General features: G+C 36.8%; 1 protein-coding gene across 1 annotated transcript in view; it reads right to left on the bottom strand.

Moving 5' to 3' along the window:
* Positions 1–16,857, bottom strand: part of thada (THADA armadillo repeat containing) — a 285,860-nt gene that overhangs the window by 62,352 nt on the left and 206,651 nt on the right. The window contains exon 33 of the mRNA XM_030156371.1: positions 4,649–4,773. Coding sequence (XP_030012231.1) covers positions 4,649–4,773 — 125 coding nt within the window. The remainder of the gene's footprint in view (positions 1–4,648; positions 4,774–16,857) is intronic.

Genomic DNA, 16,857 nt, shown 5'->3' with positions numbered 1-16,857 from the left:
GTATACCTATTTTATAAATAAAATTAGTTTCACGAGATAACTTTTGTTATAATGTGACGCTACATAAATACAATTTGATGGATTGATATATTTATACCAGGTTTCATTCAACACGTGTTTGATGTTTCTGTTTGTTCTGCTTCCTGTCATGGGGTCAGAGGTCGCACTAAATAGTGACTTTAACCTTTACAACCCATTTAGTTCCGTTTTTGTGTGTTTTTAAGGCTGTGCACATACTTCCTGGTTGTATCTGAAGAAAAGAGAAAGAGAAATAAACATATATGCTTATTTCAACCTTGCAAAAACAACAATCTAGAGGTGGCCTAAATGCACAGTATTGTACACATTTAGTGCCATTTTTTTGTGTCTTTTAAGGCTGTTGACATATTTCCTGTATTTTCTTGTTGTATCTGAAGAAAAGACAATGAAAAATAAATATATATGCTCATTTCCACCCTGAAAAACAACAAACTAGATGTGGCTGAAGACTTTTGCACAGTACTGTATGAAGACAATTTTTTGGACGACACAAAAATGCGTCATTAAATCCAGTTAAAAATGCAATGATTAAAAAGAAATGATTAACAGATTTAATTAAGAACAAATAAGATGAATTGTCTGCTGAAGCTAATGCCCTCTAGCTGCTGTTTTCACAACACTACGAGGAAATGCATCATTGACTTGTGCAAAACAACTGGAATCCAAAAAAAACCCCCAAAAAACTGTTTTTGTCAACATGTTTCATTCAACATACTTGGAAATAAATATCCTTTCTAGTAACTTCTGAATGTATAAACACTAGAATGTGTGTGTAAGCAGATGAAATATAAATGTATGTGTTTATTAATGTGACCGTGTGCTAAGTAATGCTTAATGTGATGATATGCAGTGTTATCCAGAAAGGGGAGGGGGGGTATATAATAACAAATCCAGTGTCCTTTAACTAGAATGAACTCATCAGTTCAATAGACAGTGTGTTATACTGGATATAAAAATGAATGGTTCTAATTTTCTCACTAGTTCATTCATAATTATTATTTATTTCTTTAGAATTTACTATGGAGCGTGATACAGTCCTGGAAAATGGGTCTTTATCACAGTATATTTTAATTTTAACCATTGAAATTTATGATAAACATGAATATTCTTATACATCCTTACAACTAAATCTGTACTACATTTCTTGCACTTCTTTTTCCTTTGTATTTTATTTATTGTCTTGTTATCTTTTGATGTACAATGTCCTAGAGTTTCCTGAAAGGCGCTTACAAATAAAATGTATTAATATTATCATTATTACTACTACTACTATCATCATCATCATTATGGTTACTCTTATTATGATGATGATGATTATTACTATTAATAATAAAGTAAAAACATCAGCCACAGCCATGGGCGATGTTTTGTCTTCTTTGTCAATAACTGTGATTGTGTTTGCATTGTGTACACTCTTTACGTTGTTATTTATGTTTCAATTTATTTATGATTTATTAGTTTTACTTAGGTTGCTTCAATGCCCAGGTAGTGACTGGCATTGGAAACTTATGCAAAAAATGCTTTGGTCTGTACCAATAAGCGATGTTACATACTTGCCTCTAAACAAATATCAGCTAAATAAATAAATAGAAAAGCTGTTCGATACATCTGCACAAACCTTAGTTACTTATTGTTAAAAGTTAACGTATTCTTCAATTCAAAGGACAAATTCGTGACAAAAAACAGCTCTTTAATGTTGTTTACCTTTTATGTATGACTTTTTAAACAGTGGCTTAGCCCCCAAAGGCCACAACCGAAAATTTATTACTGTAAAATAACTGTAGAACCTCTAATCATATCAATATTCTTTGGAAAGTTGTGTTAATCTGTGTGTTGTTTCATTTGTATCTTCAGAAGCTCCGTAGCTGATGTGTATAATTCAGTAATATATATTTGTGTAACTGTTTGTTCAGTTGAAAATAAACTAATACATTTTTTGGTGCATGTCCATGGTCAGTCAATGAATATGAATAAATATCAAGAAAACCACCACAAAAAATTTAGCATAAAAGGTTTTAAGTTGTTTATATAGACAAAACAATCATTTCGTTCGCCTCATAGCACAATTGCATAAGTCATATTTTGACAAAATTGGGATATTTATGCAACTTTACTCTCCTAATACTGCAAAATATTAAATCTAAGGTTAAAAGTCTGACAATTTACTTTTCATCATTGGCTATGACCTGAAAAAAATATAACTTAGGCAATTATGCATGAGGCCAGCGATATATAAGCAGAAGACACTGATGTTCTAAATAAAAACATTAAAGGTCCCGTATTATGCAAATCTCACTTTGTGACAGTTTTCTTACAGTAGTGTGTGTTGCAGTAGCCTCATTATGAGGTTCGAATTTGAAAACTGTCTGTTTCCTCCCTGCCTTGCTACACCACATGTTGTTAAAATGCCTGCTCAAACGGCCGAGTTTGAGTTGGGTCCGCTTATGACGACATAAACGGATTTAACTCCTCCCCCTGACTGTGCCTCCACCCTGGCAAAGTACCTCTTGGACAACAAACATGGTGAAGGCGAGACACGCAAGTTGTGGTGTTGTTGGCTGCACACACCAACACGATAGTTTATTTTTGCTCCCCACTTCCGAGCCTCTCCGTAAAAAGTGGCTGGATTCTATCTGTGATGGTCATGGACCAAACAACATTCCCAAACGCTTGTATGTGTGTGCCCGGCATTTCACGGACGAGTGTTTTTCGAACATGGGCCCATACAGCTCCGGCTTAGCACAAAGACTCCGAATCAAGAAGGACGCAGTACCAACGCTTTGTGACCCAAGTACAAGTGTGGGAGTTGTAAGTTCTTATCATTTTTTTGTATCTTTACTGCATAACCCTACATTACGGATAAGCTGGTGGTTGTTGATGTGTACGTCTAACGTTAGCATGGCAGCTAACATAGCTCGGTTACTGCTGCTAACGTTTGCGTCCCCGTTAACATGCAAGGGCTGATAATATGAAGAGACATTCAACAGAACTACTTTGAACACGGGCCTTTGTGGTTGGCATCAGTATAGTTAGCATCAAGCTTGTTAGCAGCTGCCTGCATTAGTGGCGGCAGGCGTCTTTCCGTGTCAGGTCCACGAACCCGACACAACACCGCCGTTTTCCGTCGGGGCTCAGTCACGCCTCAAGGTAAAGAAAGCCAGTGTTTGGAAAAACGTTCTGTCTGAGACGTGTATGATGGCTTCACCGTCAACATTAGCGCGTAGTACCGCTAGCGTAAGCCGCGTCCTCTCCCAGAGAGGGGAGGGGGAGTGGGCGTGGACAGATGCATTCATTTGCATACCCGGAAGCAGGCCCAGAAACAGACTGTTCTGAGGAGGGCTGGTGAGAGTGACTTTTTCGACCGCTGAAACTCCGAAAAAAGGATGATTTTGGGGCGAACAAACTTAAATACTATGTTTTTGGGCTTCTGAGACCTATATGACGTGACTGAAAAATAGCATAATACGGGACCTTTAACTTCCTCAGGTTCTAAGGCTGCAGTTCACAGTGAAAATCCTTTTTTACCTCCGCCAAGGAGGTTATGTTTTTGCCGGTGTTGGTTTGTCTGTCTGTCTGTCTGTGTACAGGGTGGGGAAGCAAAATTTACAATGAACATTTAGTTGTTTTTTCTCAGCAGGCACTACGTCAATTGTTTTGAAACCAAACATATATTAATGTCATAATCATACCTAACACTATTATCCATACCTTTTCAGAAACTTTTGCCCATATGAGTAACCAGGAAAGCAAACGTCAAAGAGTGTGTGATTTGCTGAATGCACTCGTCACACCAAAGGAGATTTCAAAAATAGTTGGAGTGTCCACAAAGACTGTTTATAATGGAAAGAAGAGAATGACTATGAGCAAAACTATTTCGAAAAAGTCTGGAAGATACTATTAAAGAAGAATGGGAGAAGTTGTCACCCAAATATTTGAGGAACACTTGCGCAAGTTTCAGGAAGCATGTGAAGGCAGTTATTGAGAAAGAAGGAGGACACATAGAATAAAAACATTTTCTATTATGTCAATTTTCTTGTGGCAAATACATTCTCATGACTTTCAATAAACTAATAGGTCATACACTGTCTTTCAGTCCCTGCCTCAAAATATTGTAAATTTTGCTTCCCCACCCTGTGCAAGATAACTCAAAAATTATGGATGGATTTGGATGAAAATTTCAGGAAATGTTGATACTGATCTGCCTTGGCGGAGGTCTGCGCTCTCCGAGTGCTTTTCTTTTTTTTTTAATTTTTAATTTTTATTAATTTTTATTTTTTTTAGAAAGTTCACAAAAATTATCCAGGCTTAGACATATCAAATGTAAAATGAGCTGCTAACTGATGCAAAATAATAGCAAAACAGAATAATTACATAAGAGGCAGAGATCTGACATACTGCTCTGGACCTTTGAGGGTTAAACATTATTAATCTCAGGGGGAAATTGTTGAGCAGTTTTATCGTCGCAGCAGGATCCTACTAGAAAACCCCCAACTCTAGTTCTTCCAAAATACAAGCCTTAAATATCCCAAACAGAACATTATGCGATGCTTACTTTAGGATGATGTCAATAAAAACTGTGCCTGAGGTGTATGAAGGACTTTCCTCTGACCTGTGAGCAGAGTTTTGGGTCAGAGTGAGGAGGTGCAGCAGGACCTCCTTCTGGGACAAAACCTGATCCCCGTCCCTCCAGGCCAGATCCACGTTGGACCTGAGCAGACACAGCACCTCCAGGACCTGTGGGGAAGAAGAGGAGGGTGATGTCAGGAGTTTAAGAGACACACAGGGTGCACATTAAGTCTCTTTACAGTTTAAAACATTTATTACAAATAGGGGAGTTAGAAAATATCGGTTCTGCAATATATCGCGATGTTTCATTGCACAATACTGTATCGATATTAAAAAGTACTGTATTGATATTTTTAGGTATTTATTCAAATGCAGATATGGTGGAGGTTCATTTTTGTTTTTCAGTTTTCTTTATTTTTTTATGTTATTTATTAGGTAGAGTGGGGACCAGAACACGACTCTAAACCACAAGTGACGAGAAGTGACAGACCGTGAAGTACCGTACGGTGCCGCCAGCTAAAATTGCTCGAGCGAAATAAATTGCTGTCGTATCAATCCAACATTGACAAAGACGAAAACGAAGGGAATTTTATCCATAATTTTTATACGCTTTAATTAGTTTTGTAAGAACACAATACAGTTTCAGTTAGTTATCGTTTTTTTCTTTTAATTATAGTTTTTATTTATTTCAGTTAACGAAAATGTTCTTACAATTCTAGTTTTCGTCATTTCGTTAGTTTTGGTTAATGATAATAACCTTGACACACACACACACACACACACACACACACACACACTCTCTTTGCTCAGGGCCATCCATCAACACAGCTTTGGTGTCCTCTCTGCAGTGCAGCTGGCAAGTTGCCTCCAGGGTATTTTTACCACACCGGTCAGATCCTCCCTATGCACACCCAAACCACGGGTACACAGCTGCCCTTCTCTCTCACACACAAACAAATCATGCAACTTTCTTTCCCTTTCCATCAGCCACTTACACTGCTTTCTCAACAACAGTAAAAAAAACCAAAACAAAACATAACATAGTGTATGTTTAAGCAGAACATATGGATCATTATGCAATACCTCAACTAGGATCTCACAATTTTTTTTTGAGAAACTTAATGTGAAAACATTTCTTTTAAATTCAAGGTTAATATTTTGATGTTTTGAAGGTAAACTTCATCATAAGTGTATCTAAGTTTTGCCAACTGCTCAATAATGCTTAATAATAGACTAAAATATTTCAAATTCTTTTACATTGAAAGTCAAAATACATTATTGTCATTGTCATATATCAACAAAACAGTATAGCATCGCCATAAATATAAGTACAAACTGACCTTAAAACAACTAGCAAAAAGCAATAAATAGTCTGAAATAAAACAAAAAATGAATAAATAAATAGTAATACGTGTAAAATAAAATGACTTGGCACATTATCATGAAAAAGTGTAAAGACATAAAACCAGTGGTTTTTTTTTAATATTGGAAATAAATAGCTTCAAGTTATACATCTGTGTACGTCTTTCCCTTTACATCATGCAGTCATGTTTCTTTTTTTAATAAACAATAAAATCTAGGTAATACATTGATCATTTCACAACAACTCACATTAGACCTTGCAGTTTTGTTTGTTTTTTTTTCTTGAAAACTAAAAAGTGAAAATCTCATGGGAGAATAAATATGTCACAGTTTTTAATATTACACAGACTTGAGATTTGGCTGCAAATAATTGGATATTTATAGAAATATTCCATTTTGAGAATGAAATATTCTTTATTCAGGTAATAATTTATGTTAATCTGATCTAATGGTACTTGTTGAATAAAAGAAATGTTGAGTTATGATAAATAAAAAATACAGTTCATAATATTTCATTTGAAACAGCTAAGAAATGGTGAAAACACTAAATTGCCATTATTTACATTATTTACCAGTGAGTTAAAGTATATATAAGTATTTTACTTGGCAGGTATAATGATATATTATTACTACAGATGCTGGAGACGGGATATGCTTTTATTTTGAAAAAACACATGATGGTTTGTTGTGTCTTTTGCGTCTTACTGTGATGTGTGAAGTTATGAACTCGAGTGCAACGTGACATTTGTTGTTGTGTTCCCTGTAAAATTAAACATGTTTAAAGCTAAAATGTTCAGATTTGAGGGACGTCCCTCTCCGTCATTACAGCGGTGGTATGGTGAACACCATCATAAGGTACAGGTTAAAAATAAGTACATAAATCAGTCAATTGGTGACTGGAAAAATTGTTCGTAGATGTGAACGTGAGCGTGAAAGGCTGTCTGCCGAGGACACGTCCATGGTGTACCCCGCCTTCGCCCTGTGTCAGCTGGGTCGGGCTTCAGTGCCTCCACAACCCTCCAGAGGAATCAGCGGTTCCAGAAAACGAACAAATTAATCTGATTTCAGCAACAGCTATTGGCATGAGCGCATGTTACAAATCATCCCGAGGGTTTATAGGATGGTTCCGTTCCAATTTCAGCACGATTCAGGGAAAAATGAGCAGTTGGTGAGGACGGAACTCAGATACTAAAACCGATCTGTAGTGGTTGGCAATTCAAGATTCAAAGATTTTTTATATTGTCAGTTCACTACATGCACAGGACATACTATGGCTACTTAACAGCCATGCAATTAAAAAAAGATGTAATAATAATAAAGTGGTATAGAAGATAAATTATAACAGAACAGAAAAGATATAAATCTGTTGGGTTTCTGTAAATTGGCTTAGAGTCTGGTTTTTGACCAACTCTATATATAAAGTGTCATGAGATAACTTTTTTTGTGATCTGGCATTATATAAATAAAATTTGACTGATTGAGTGATTTAATTGGTTTTCCCCTGTAAGTCGGTTTGGAAAAAAGCGTCTGCCAAGAAAAAAAAAAAAAAAAAATCAAATCTATTTACAGTAACAACAGTGGTGAAATACAACAACGGTTATGAGGTGAGGAGGTGCATGATGGAACAAAAACAGCAGCAAATTCGATAATAGTGACTGTAGTGAATGTGAATAGTTAGTTTAGTTTTATTTCGAGCACATACAATCATTAGATAACACAGAACCATACAACATGCTCAAACTAAATTTTTCGGCGCTCGAAAAGGAGTGGGAAGAAGTATAACTTATAAACTCCCACCCCCTTTTTACAAAGTAATAATTAAATCAATTCTGCTTCCTTTGCTTTGGTACCACACTTTTTTTCTGTATATTTTTCCAATAACACAAAACATCCATACAAACCATTCACATACACTTTTTTTAGTCAAAGTTTTGACTCGGTCCAAAACAATCTCTCAACAATCAAAAAAGGAAGTGATCTCTCAACAAACACTCAAGGCGCCCTCAATGATCTCATCAATCTCCGAATGATCTCTAAGCAATCTTTCAACGAACGCCAAATATTTCCGAAAGTAGAGATGGTTGAGAGATCAGTGAGGGAATGGGTACGACTATCTTGATGACCCCCCTGCCTGATCCGACTGACCAGACAGTTTAAAGTAGGGGTCCAAAGGCACAATGAGCACACAAGGATCTCCCAAACATTTGCACAGAAACAGCTTTTTCGAGGCTTTGGAGATCGTTGAGAGATCGGACCAATTTTTGATCGCTCAATGGTCACACAACGATCTCCGTGCTGTGTAAAGGGGCCCTTAGGAAGAAAAATCTCCCATTAAATTTTACAGAAATATTGGTGTTTATATCTCAAATCAGCATGAACAGGACATCTTACAAGCTGTAGCCATGATGTGTCTCATGGCACATGTGTCTTTTTTACTTTTATGCCCCATTTCCACTACGTGGTATCGGCTCGACTTGGCCTTTTGGCATTTCCATTACGAAAAAGGTCCTGGAATCTGGTACCCCGTACTAGTTTTTTGGTATCGCCTCCGCTGAGGTTCCAAGACTGGGGACCAGATACTAAAACGTGACGTGTAAACACTTCAGACCACTGATTGGTCAGACAGTCGTCTCTGTGACCCGCTGCTTTACAAAAACAGATGCGGAAGTTGACAGTAAATATAGCGGTAGGTTAATCCACATGATGACAGCCCGCAAAACTACACCATGGTTTGTCGAGGAGGTTCGGACGTAAAAATTCAGCATGAGCTTGATGAGACAACATGTAACGAGCGAGTTTATCAGCGACTCTCTGAGCAGACAACACGGAAATAATGCGCCACATCGCTATGATGTCCACGTACTCCTAAGTCATAGTATCCTGTAATGGAAATGGTCTCCAGGAATAGGACCTGGTACCCAAGTCGAGTTGAGCCGAGCAGAGTTGAGCCGGTTTCACGTAGTGGAAACGTGGCATTAGTGACACTTTTTTATGCTGCTTTTTTCAAAATATTTATGCCGTCAGGGTTTTTCTTTTATATTTTAATTTTTATACTCTTTTATATACATTATTATTTATACTTTATGACCTACTGGAGTCTCTTATCTTTGCACACACATTCCACAATTATTACACAGTTCAAGCATCTCCCTACCCCCATTTTTTCTTCACGTCTGCTGTCTGCCTAATGTTCACGCTGTCCCCCAATTCCCTTCAGATCCATGAAAAAATTCCAGCATGTGTCCACGTGTTCTGTGTGAAAACTGTATGATGTCTTATATTTGTGCTTTGCATTATCTTCTGTTCTTCACTGCAATTTTCGAAGAAAGGGTTTCGTGGTAGCGCTCTAGCTGTACTCTGTACTAGGAGCAGTGGCCCGATGTCCCTAACCATCGAACTCAATTTCGTTTGATGTACTCTGTGCTGTCAAATGACAATAAAGGCAATTCTGATTCTGATTTTTATGGCACCTAGGACGACTGCACTTTTTAAAATTTTGTTGTACCTGTACAATAACAACAAAGACATCATTTTCTATTGTATTATACTGTATTGTATTGTATTGCATTCTATTCTATTCTATTCTATTCTATTCTATTCTATTCTATTCTATTCTATTCTATTCTATTCATCCCAATACTTTTGTCCATATAGTGTACATTTAGACAGTAAGGGGTTAAACTCCATCCCTTCCTCCTGTATCTACTATTAACCCCTCATTTTAACACAGCCTGATTTCACCCTTCGTCGCCTCCTTCTCCTCCTCCTCGTCCTGTTTTCTTTACCTGGTCACTCCTCCTGACCGACTGTGAGGAGGAAAAGCCTTGTTTTCCACCACGTAAGACCCCCGTTAAAAACACACACATCCAGCCGAGAACACATGTTGACATTCCTCCTGCATATCTCACTGATTATTATTTCTTTCAAGGCCTCAACCTGTTATTAGAGCTTTAAAATAAAGCTCGCTTTATAGGATCTGAGTGGGTGGGGCGCAGGGCGAGCGGGTGCATGCAGTGTCTGTGTGTAAACATTAGTGTGTATGTGTGTGACTGTATATTTGTGTACGCGAGCAGTAAAAAGATGAGGTAGCGAAGTAAACCTCTGAGCAGTAGTCTGTCTCTCTGGACGACTCCGGACGGTCTGATCCGGTTAAACCAAGATTAAATAATCATTCAATTTAAGTACAACAGAAAAGTAGATCAAAAAAACATTTGTAGTCATAGCATTCTGTACAAACAGTATGTGTGTTTATTAGCCTGACCATAGAGGTGAGGGTTCTGACACTGTTTGTCTGTCTGTCTGCAGGATTACACACAACTTCTGCTGCTGTTCATTAAATTTGATCGCAAAGTAAGGCAGGTCCACCAAAAATTCAGTATTTTTTAACATATAATTGAAGTACAGATCATTACTATGTACAGATATACCTTCATAGTTTTTTTGCATGATTCATCCAAAGCGGCTCTGATCAGCATTTTTATGTAAACTGTGTCAGTTAATGTAAAATGTTAAGTCAGCAGTGTCAGTCAAAAACCTCTAACACAGTCTGTCAAAGGTGGGAATGTCGCAACTTTATTTGGCCTCTTCTATACCATAGAGAAGGTATGTCCATGAAAAAAAAAAAAAGGTGTTCCACTTTTAAGCAGCAGTGGAAACAGAATCTGAATGGGCATCCATGCCTAAAAATGACTATATTTCCCAGTTTATATGTATTGTCAGTTGTTTTTATCTGCATAGTAATTATTATTATTATTATTATTATTATTATTATTATTATTAGTAGTAGTAGTAGTAGTAGTAGTAGTAGTAGTAGTAGCAGTAGTAGTAGTACTAGAAGTATTTCTAATGTGCAATTGCCTGTTTTAAAAGTAATTATTATTTTATTTTCATTTTTTATTTTCTAATTCCTCTTATATCTCTATGTACAGTGTTGTGCTGCTATTGGCAACTTAAAAGACATACTTTGAAATTTTAAAAAATTACTTCACCGGTGTCAGTCATAAACCTCTAACATAGTCTGTCAAAGGTCGGAATGCCGCAACTTTATTTTGCTTCTTCTATACTATAGAAAAGGTATGTCCATGAAAAAAAAAAAAAAGGGGGGGGGGGGTGTTTGGTGTTCCACTTTTTCAGGGTGTAGTTGCAGCTCAAGGCAGATACGTTTAAAGCGATAGATGACAATTCAGCCACGGTGAGACGCGGATATTCCAGCAGAATATTTCCACCGAGCCACATAATATTGCATTTTTTAAAGCAGTGTCTGATCTGCCACCAGGGGAATTCAAAGTCTCTGCAGAAACAGCTGAAGTCTAACCTGCTACAGCTGGAAAAGTCTGTTATCTGGGGAAACAGGAAGGTCCAGGAGCTCGTAACCCTCTGGGGGAAAAGCACCAAAATGCACCACTATAGTTGTAAAAGCACTGGCATGGCTGCATTCCCCAAACATATCTGTGATACTAGACCCTGTGGCTGTTGTGTCACGCTTCTGCTTCCAGAACACCAGCAGCACACTATCTCCAAAATCACAAACTGGGACAGCATTATACCGGCTTGGCATGTTTGTTGTTTGTTTTGCTTGGTTCAATGTAAACAGGCAAATCCAGGATAATGAGGGGTTTTCTTAATGGCAATATAATGAGATCTCTGTTGAAGAAAGGCTGTAGTGATGAACTCACAGAGAACAACTGTTCAGCTCTGCAGATCCCTCTGGCAGTGCACAGCATTTAGACTCATTGTTTTGGTTTTAGGGCCTGAAATCTTATTGCTTTGGCTCGGTCTCAAAGCTCTCATCAGTCTTGTTTCTAGAAACAGGCAATCAGCAGTTCACAGCACGAATGCTACCTTAACACAAAGTCTTTCCAGTATCAGTTGGAGGTCGGACAAAGGAAGAGGTAGTAACTAGACAGTAACTTCGAGGAACATGTAACAGGTTAAAAGGCTGCTCTACTTTGCTTAGATAATGCACATGTGTGAGACTAGATGATTCCTCACGGTTCTCCATGTCTGCTTAATAGGAGTAATAGGGTAAGGTAAGGTAAGGTAAGGTAAGGTAAGGTAAGGCAAATCAACAAAGACTCTTTCAGTTAATAATTTGCATTGCTTCAGTCAAACTTTGGAAAACAAGATGTGTAACAATCATTAACCAGAATCTTATAGATAGTGACACAGTGGTCAGACACATTCTGACCGAACTACGTAGAAGAACATTGGACAGATTACAGACACTCCCATGGAATATTACAGACTCCTAAGCCTGTTTCTCATATAAAAAAAGAGGGGGAAAAAGTGTATGTAGGTGTGTAAGTTTGTATATGTGTGTGTGTGAGTGTAGACATATGCGTATTAGTCTAAGCGCATATGCATTTGTTGTTGTGAACATATGTGTTGGTGTATATTTATATGTATAAGTATATAAGATTTTTTTTTTTTTTCCACTATTGTGAACATGGGTAATTATATATTTTTATGAGTGGGTGCATATACGGGCAGGGAAATATGCATACAGTTATTTAGTTTAGATGGGTATGTTTGTGTTTTGTAATACGTTGTAAAATCTCCTTCAATTAAATAAAAGTTATTGAATAAAAAAGTACGGTAAGGTAAGGTAAGGTAAGGTAAGGTAAGGTAAGATAAGACTTTATTTATCCCACTGTGGAGAAATTTCAATTAGCAGCTGCAAAAACACAACAAGCACGTGCCGAGAAAGAGACAAATAGAAAATACCACAAAGGAGTGAAAAAATTTAAACATGAACAGAAAAATAAGAAATTCGGTATTTATATAAATACTTATATAAATAAAGAATTAGAATTAATTAATTAGGGCATTCAGTACATTTATATGGCATTTAAAAAACATGGTTTTACATTGTTGTTCATGTTCATATACTTGTTTTTTTTTAACACTAAAATAAAGAGAAACATTTGGAGTTATCATTACACATTTTGTTATTATAGGGCTGTATGTGACCCTGAATTAAAATGATTCTGACACCCATAACTGTTAATATTTTCAGTGTAATTTTTGCATTTCACAAATTCATCCCACGAGTCTTTTGGTGGGCCAGTTTCTGGCCCACGGGCAGTATGTTTAACACCCCTGCGCTACATGTACATCTTCGCAACATTGCCCATTGCCGTGCCAGTTTATCTCTGGTTTGCTAACTTGCTAAATTGCTACTGACTAGTGTTGCGGTATGTAACAGCATGGGTTAACCTGCTGAAAGAGAGCACATCACCACCTATCAAAGTGGCGTTGACATGAGTTCGACAATAAAATAATTTCACTCCTGTGCATGTAGACCAGGGGTGTCAGGGGCCACATTTAGCTAAATTTGATCTGAAGTGGGCCGAACCAGTAAAATAATAACATAATAATATATAAATAATGTCAACTCACAACTTTTCTCAATGTTTTAGAGTGAAAAAAGTAAAATTAAACAATGAAAATGTTTGCATTTACAAACTATCCTTTCAAACAATGTGAGTAACATGAACTAACTCAAACAATAAGTGTAATTTTATCAATATTATGCTTCAGTTTATCATTTCCACATGTTCATTATCACTTACAAATCACAGCGGGTATACAAATACACAAAAACGTTTAATATCAGGCAGAAAATTCTTAACATTGCACTTAAATCTCTTAAAACATTTCAGGTTGTTCATATTTGTTCAGGTTATTCACTTTTTTTTTTTTTTTTGAAATTATACTTTGTTTTAGTGTAAATACATGAAAATATTTACATTTACTATGAGAAAAAAATTGCAGTTGTGAGTATTTATAGATTATTATGATAGTATTTTACTGGTTTGACCCACTTAAGATTAAATTGGTCTGAATGTGGAACCTGAAATAAAAGGATTGTTAATATCTTAGTGTAATTTTTGCATTTCACAACTTCATCCCGAGGGCCGGACTGGACCCTTTGGCGGACCAGATTTGGCCCCCGGGCCGCGTGTTTGACACCTGTGCATGTAGACTGAGACAAAGACAACGGTCCAGTTGAACGCATTAGCCGGGCTACGGTCATAGCTCGACTGAGTGTTTGCCAACGCATTTGTCATAATAACTTTATAAGAGGATATTGCAGCTTTAAGTAAACTGAAAATATACTGGTCAGAGAGAGTTGGCCTGTAATTAAATTTCCTGACTAGTGTGCACATACACCAATAACCACAGCAGCTCATTACACTTGTCTGGGAGGTTGTGGTGGACACATTTCACAATGCCTTTCTTCACTACCAGGCCCTCCATCAATCACAGAACCAACCATGCCAAGCCATTGTCATTACTTATTTGGTCATTGCATTTCTCTTTCTTTATTGCACAAGTCAAACATTTTTTTTTCCCCTTTTTTTTTTTTTTTTGCAGGATTGAAAAAGAGCAAAACACAGCAGAAAAAAAAACCTGAAGTCCCATACAGGCTGTGATTTTCCCCAAACGTCCACCCGTCTGTGTGCTAGGTATTCAACACTCGCTCCAACACAGCTGGTCTGACCATCTCTGCTGCTTCTGACTTTTACAACCTGCTTTAATGAGCTCCCGTCTTGCAACACACTCGACTGCCCACATACTCAAATATACACAGTCACATGAAAACATGCCAACTCAGGCGTAGACGCGTACAGACTTTCAGAGCTGTAACATGCAAATAAACGTGACGCCCACCCAGAACCAACGCACAGACACACATACAAACATTAGCAAATATAAAAGTAACACTCTGCTTTCTGTATTTCTAGCCTGTGCAGCCTCAGGGTGCTGCTGACTGCCGCTGCTTTTCGCTGGTATTTACGGGCCTTTTGGGCCAAATCGGATCTGATGCTAACTCATGGCGGAAAGTTTGCCCCGAGTGGAGAGATGCCACATTAAATTTGACTACGTTGGTTTTATGTAAAGCATCAATAAATAACTGTGTAAAAGAGAGATCTCCCAAGAATTAGTCAGTCATCTGTTTAAGGATACACACACAGTTTCTGGGACACTGAGTAATTTCATATGCACTGCCTGGCAAAAAAAAAAAAAGTCACACATGCCATATTTCACTGCACCACCTTTAGTTTTGATTACAGAAGACATTCACAGTGACATCTTTCTGCCACATAATGCTTATGTATGCAGATTCTCTATCATCAATAATACAGGGTGGGGAAGCAAAATTTACAATGAACATTTAGTTGTTTTTTCTCAGCAGGAAGACATAGTTACCATGGAAACACCGTCATCTTCTACAATACTGATTCACCAGTAAAACCCATGGAGTTGGATCAACGACAGTGGATGGAGATGGGTACTTTTTTTTTGTTTTGTTGATTTATTGATATCTTCACTAGAAAAGTCACATTTTCTTCAGTTTTCTCTCTTTCTGATATAATACGCCTCAACTTTAACATGAGTTTTTATGAAGATCTACATAATCAGTAAATTAAATACAGAAAAATACATGATTTCCACTGAAAACCTGCAAAATTCAGAGGATAATATTATAATAAATGGTGATAAATCACTTAAAGATTAAATATAGAGGAAAAAAAAGCTATTTTGGAACTGCCACATAAGTAACACTGGGTCTTTATGGATTAAATTCCAATATTAGATTTACTGATCATGTAAATGTTCACAAAAGCTCAAAAGTTATTAGATCAAACCAGAAAAAAAATGAGATACTTAATAACTTCTGATCCACTAATCTTATCAATACATGTAAATAATTGGTGTAAAATGCAGTTTGTCGTCTTTTCATGGTGATCAGATATGACCAATTTGAATGTTCAAAGGCTCCGTAGTTACCATGGAAACACCGTCATCTTCTACAATACCGATTCACCAGTAAAACCCATAGAGTTGGATCAATGACAGTGGATAGAGATGGGTAATTTTTTTTTTTTTTTTTTTTGTACGTTGATTTATTGATATCTTCACTAGAAAAGTCACATTTTCTTCAGTTTAGTCTCTTCCAGATATAATATTCCTCAACTTTAATATGACTTTTTATGAAGATTTACATAATCAGTAAATTAAATACAGAAAAATACATGACTTCCACTGAAAACCTGCAAAATTCAGAGGATAATGTTATAATAAATGGTGATAAATCACTTAAAGATTAAATATAGAGAAAAAAAAAACTATTTTGGAACTGCCACATAAGTAACACTGGGTCTTTATGGATTAAATTCCAATATTAGATTTACTGATCATGTAAATGTTCACAAAAGCTCAAAAGTTATTAGATCAAACTAGAAAAAAAATGAGGAAAAAGTGATTTTTCAACAAAATACATAATTAACTGAACATAAAAACAAGTGTCTCCAACCGCTATCATTCATCAAACTGAGTGGGTTTTATTGGTATACTGCAATATTGCAGAAGATGATGGCGTTTCCACGGTAACTATGGAGCCTCTGAACGTCCAAATGGGTCATATCTGATGACCATGAAAAGATGAAAAACTGTATTTTACCTTAAGTATTTATACGTATTGATAAGATTAGTGGTTCAACATTTATTTGCATTTATTAGTAGATGTTTTTAGTCTTTTTGGGTTAATACAGACACTGTATTGAACTTGGGCAACAAAATCATAGTGACATGTAGCACTGACAGAACCATAATAAACAGCAACAGGAAAATTGTTGGATTAAATGTGTTCAGTATAGACTCCCATGAACGCATGAAACGAATATGAAAGTTCAGCTGTATGAACAAACTCCCTCCAACCTCATAAACAGTTAACCACATCCCTTGATAATAAAATGTGCCATGAGTGACAGCCAATCATTTAACAGATGCGCTGCTGAGTTGCACCATTGACATGTGATTCAATAACAGCAGCAGCGAAGACTGAGGAAAAGAGGCGAAGCTGAGAAAACAAGTCTTAGCAAT

This window comes from Sphaeramia orbicularis, chromosome 15 (genome assembly GCF_902148855.1).
Source record: "Sphaeramia orbicularis chromosome 15, fSphaOr1.1, whole genome shotgun sequence".
Taxonomy (NCBI): domain Eukaryota; kingdom Metazoa; phylum Chordata; class Actinopteri; order Kurtiformes; family Apogonidae; genus Sphaeramia; species Sphaeramia orbicularis.
This window is presented reverse-complemented; position numbering and strand designations above follow the sequence as displayed.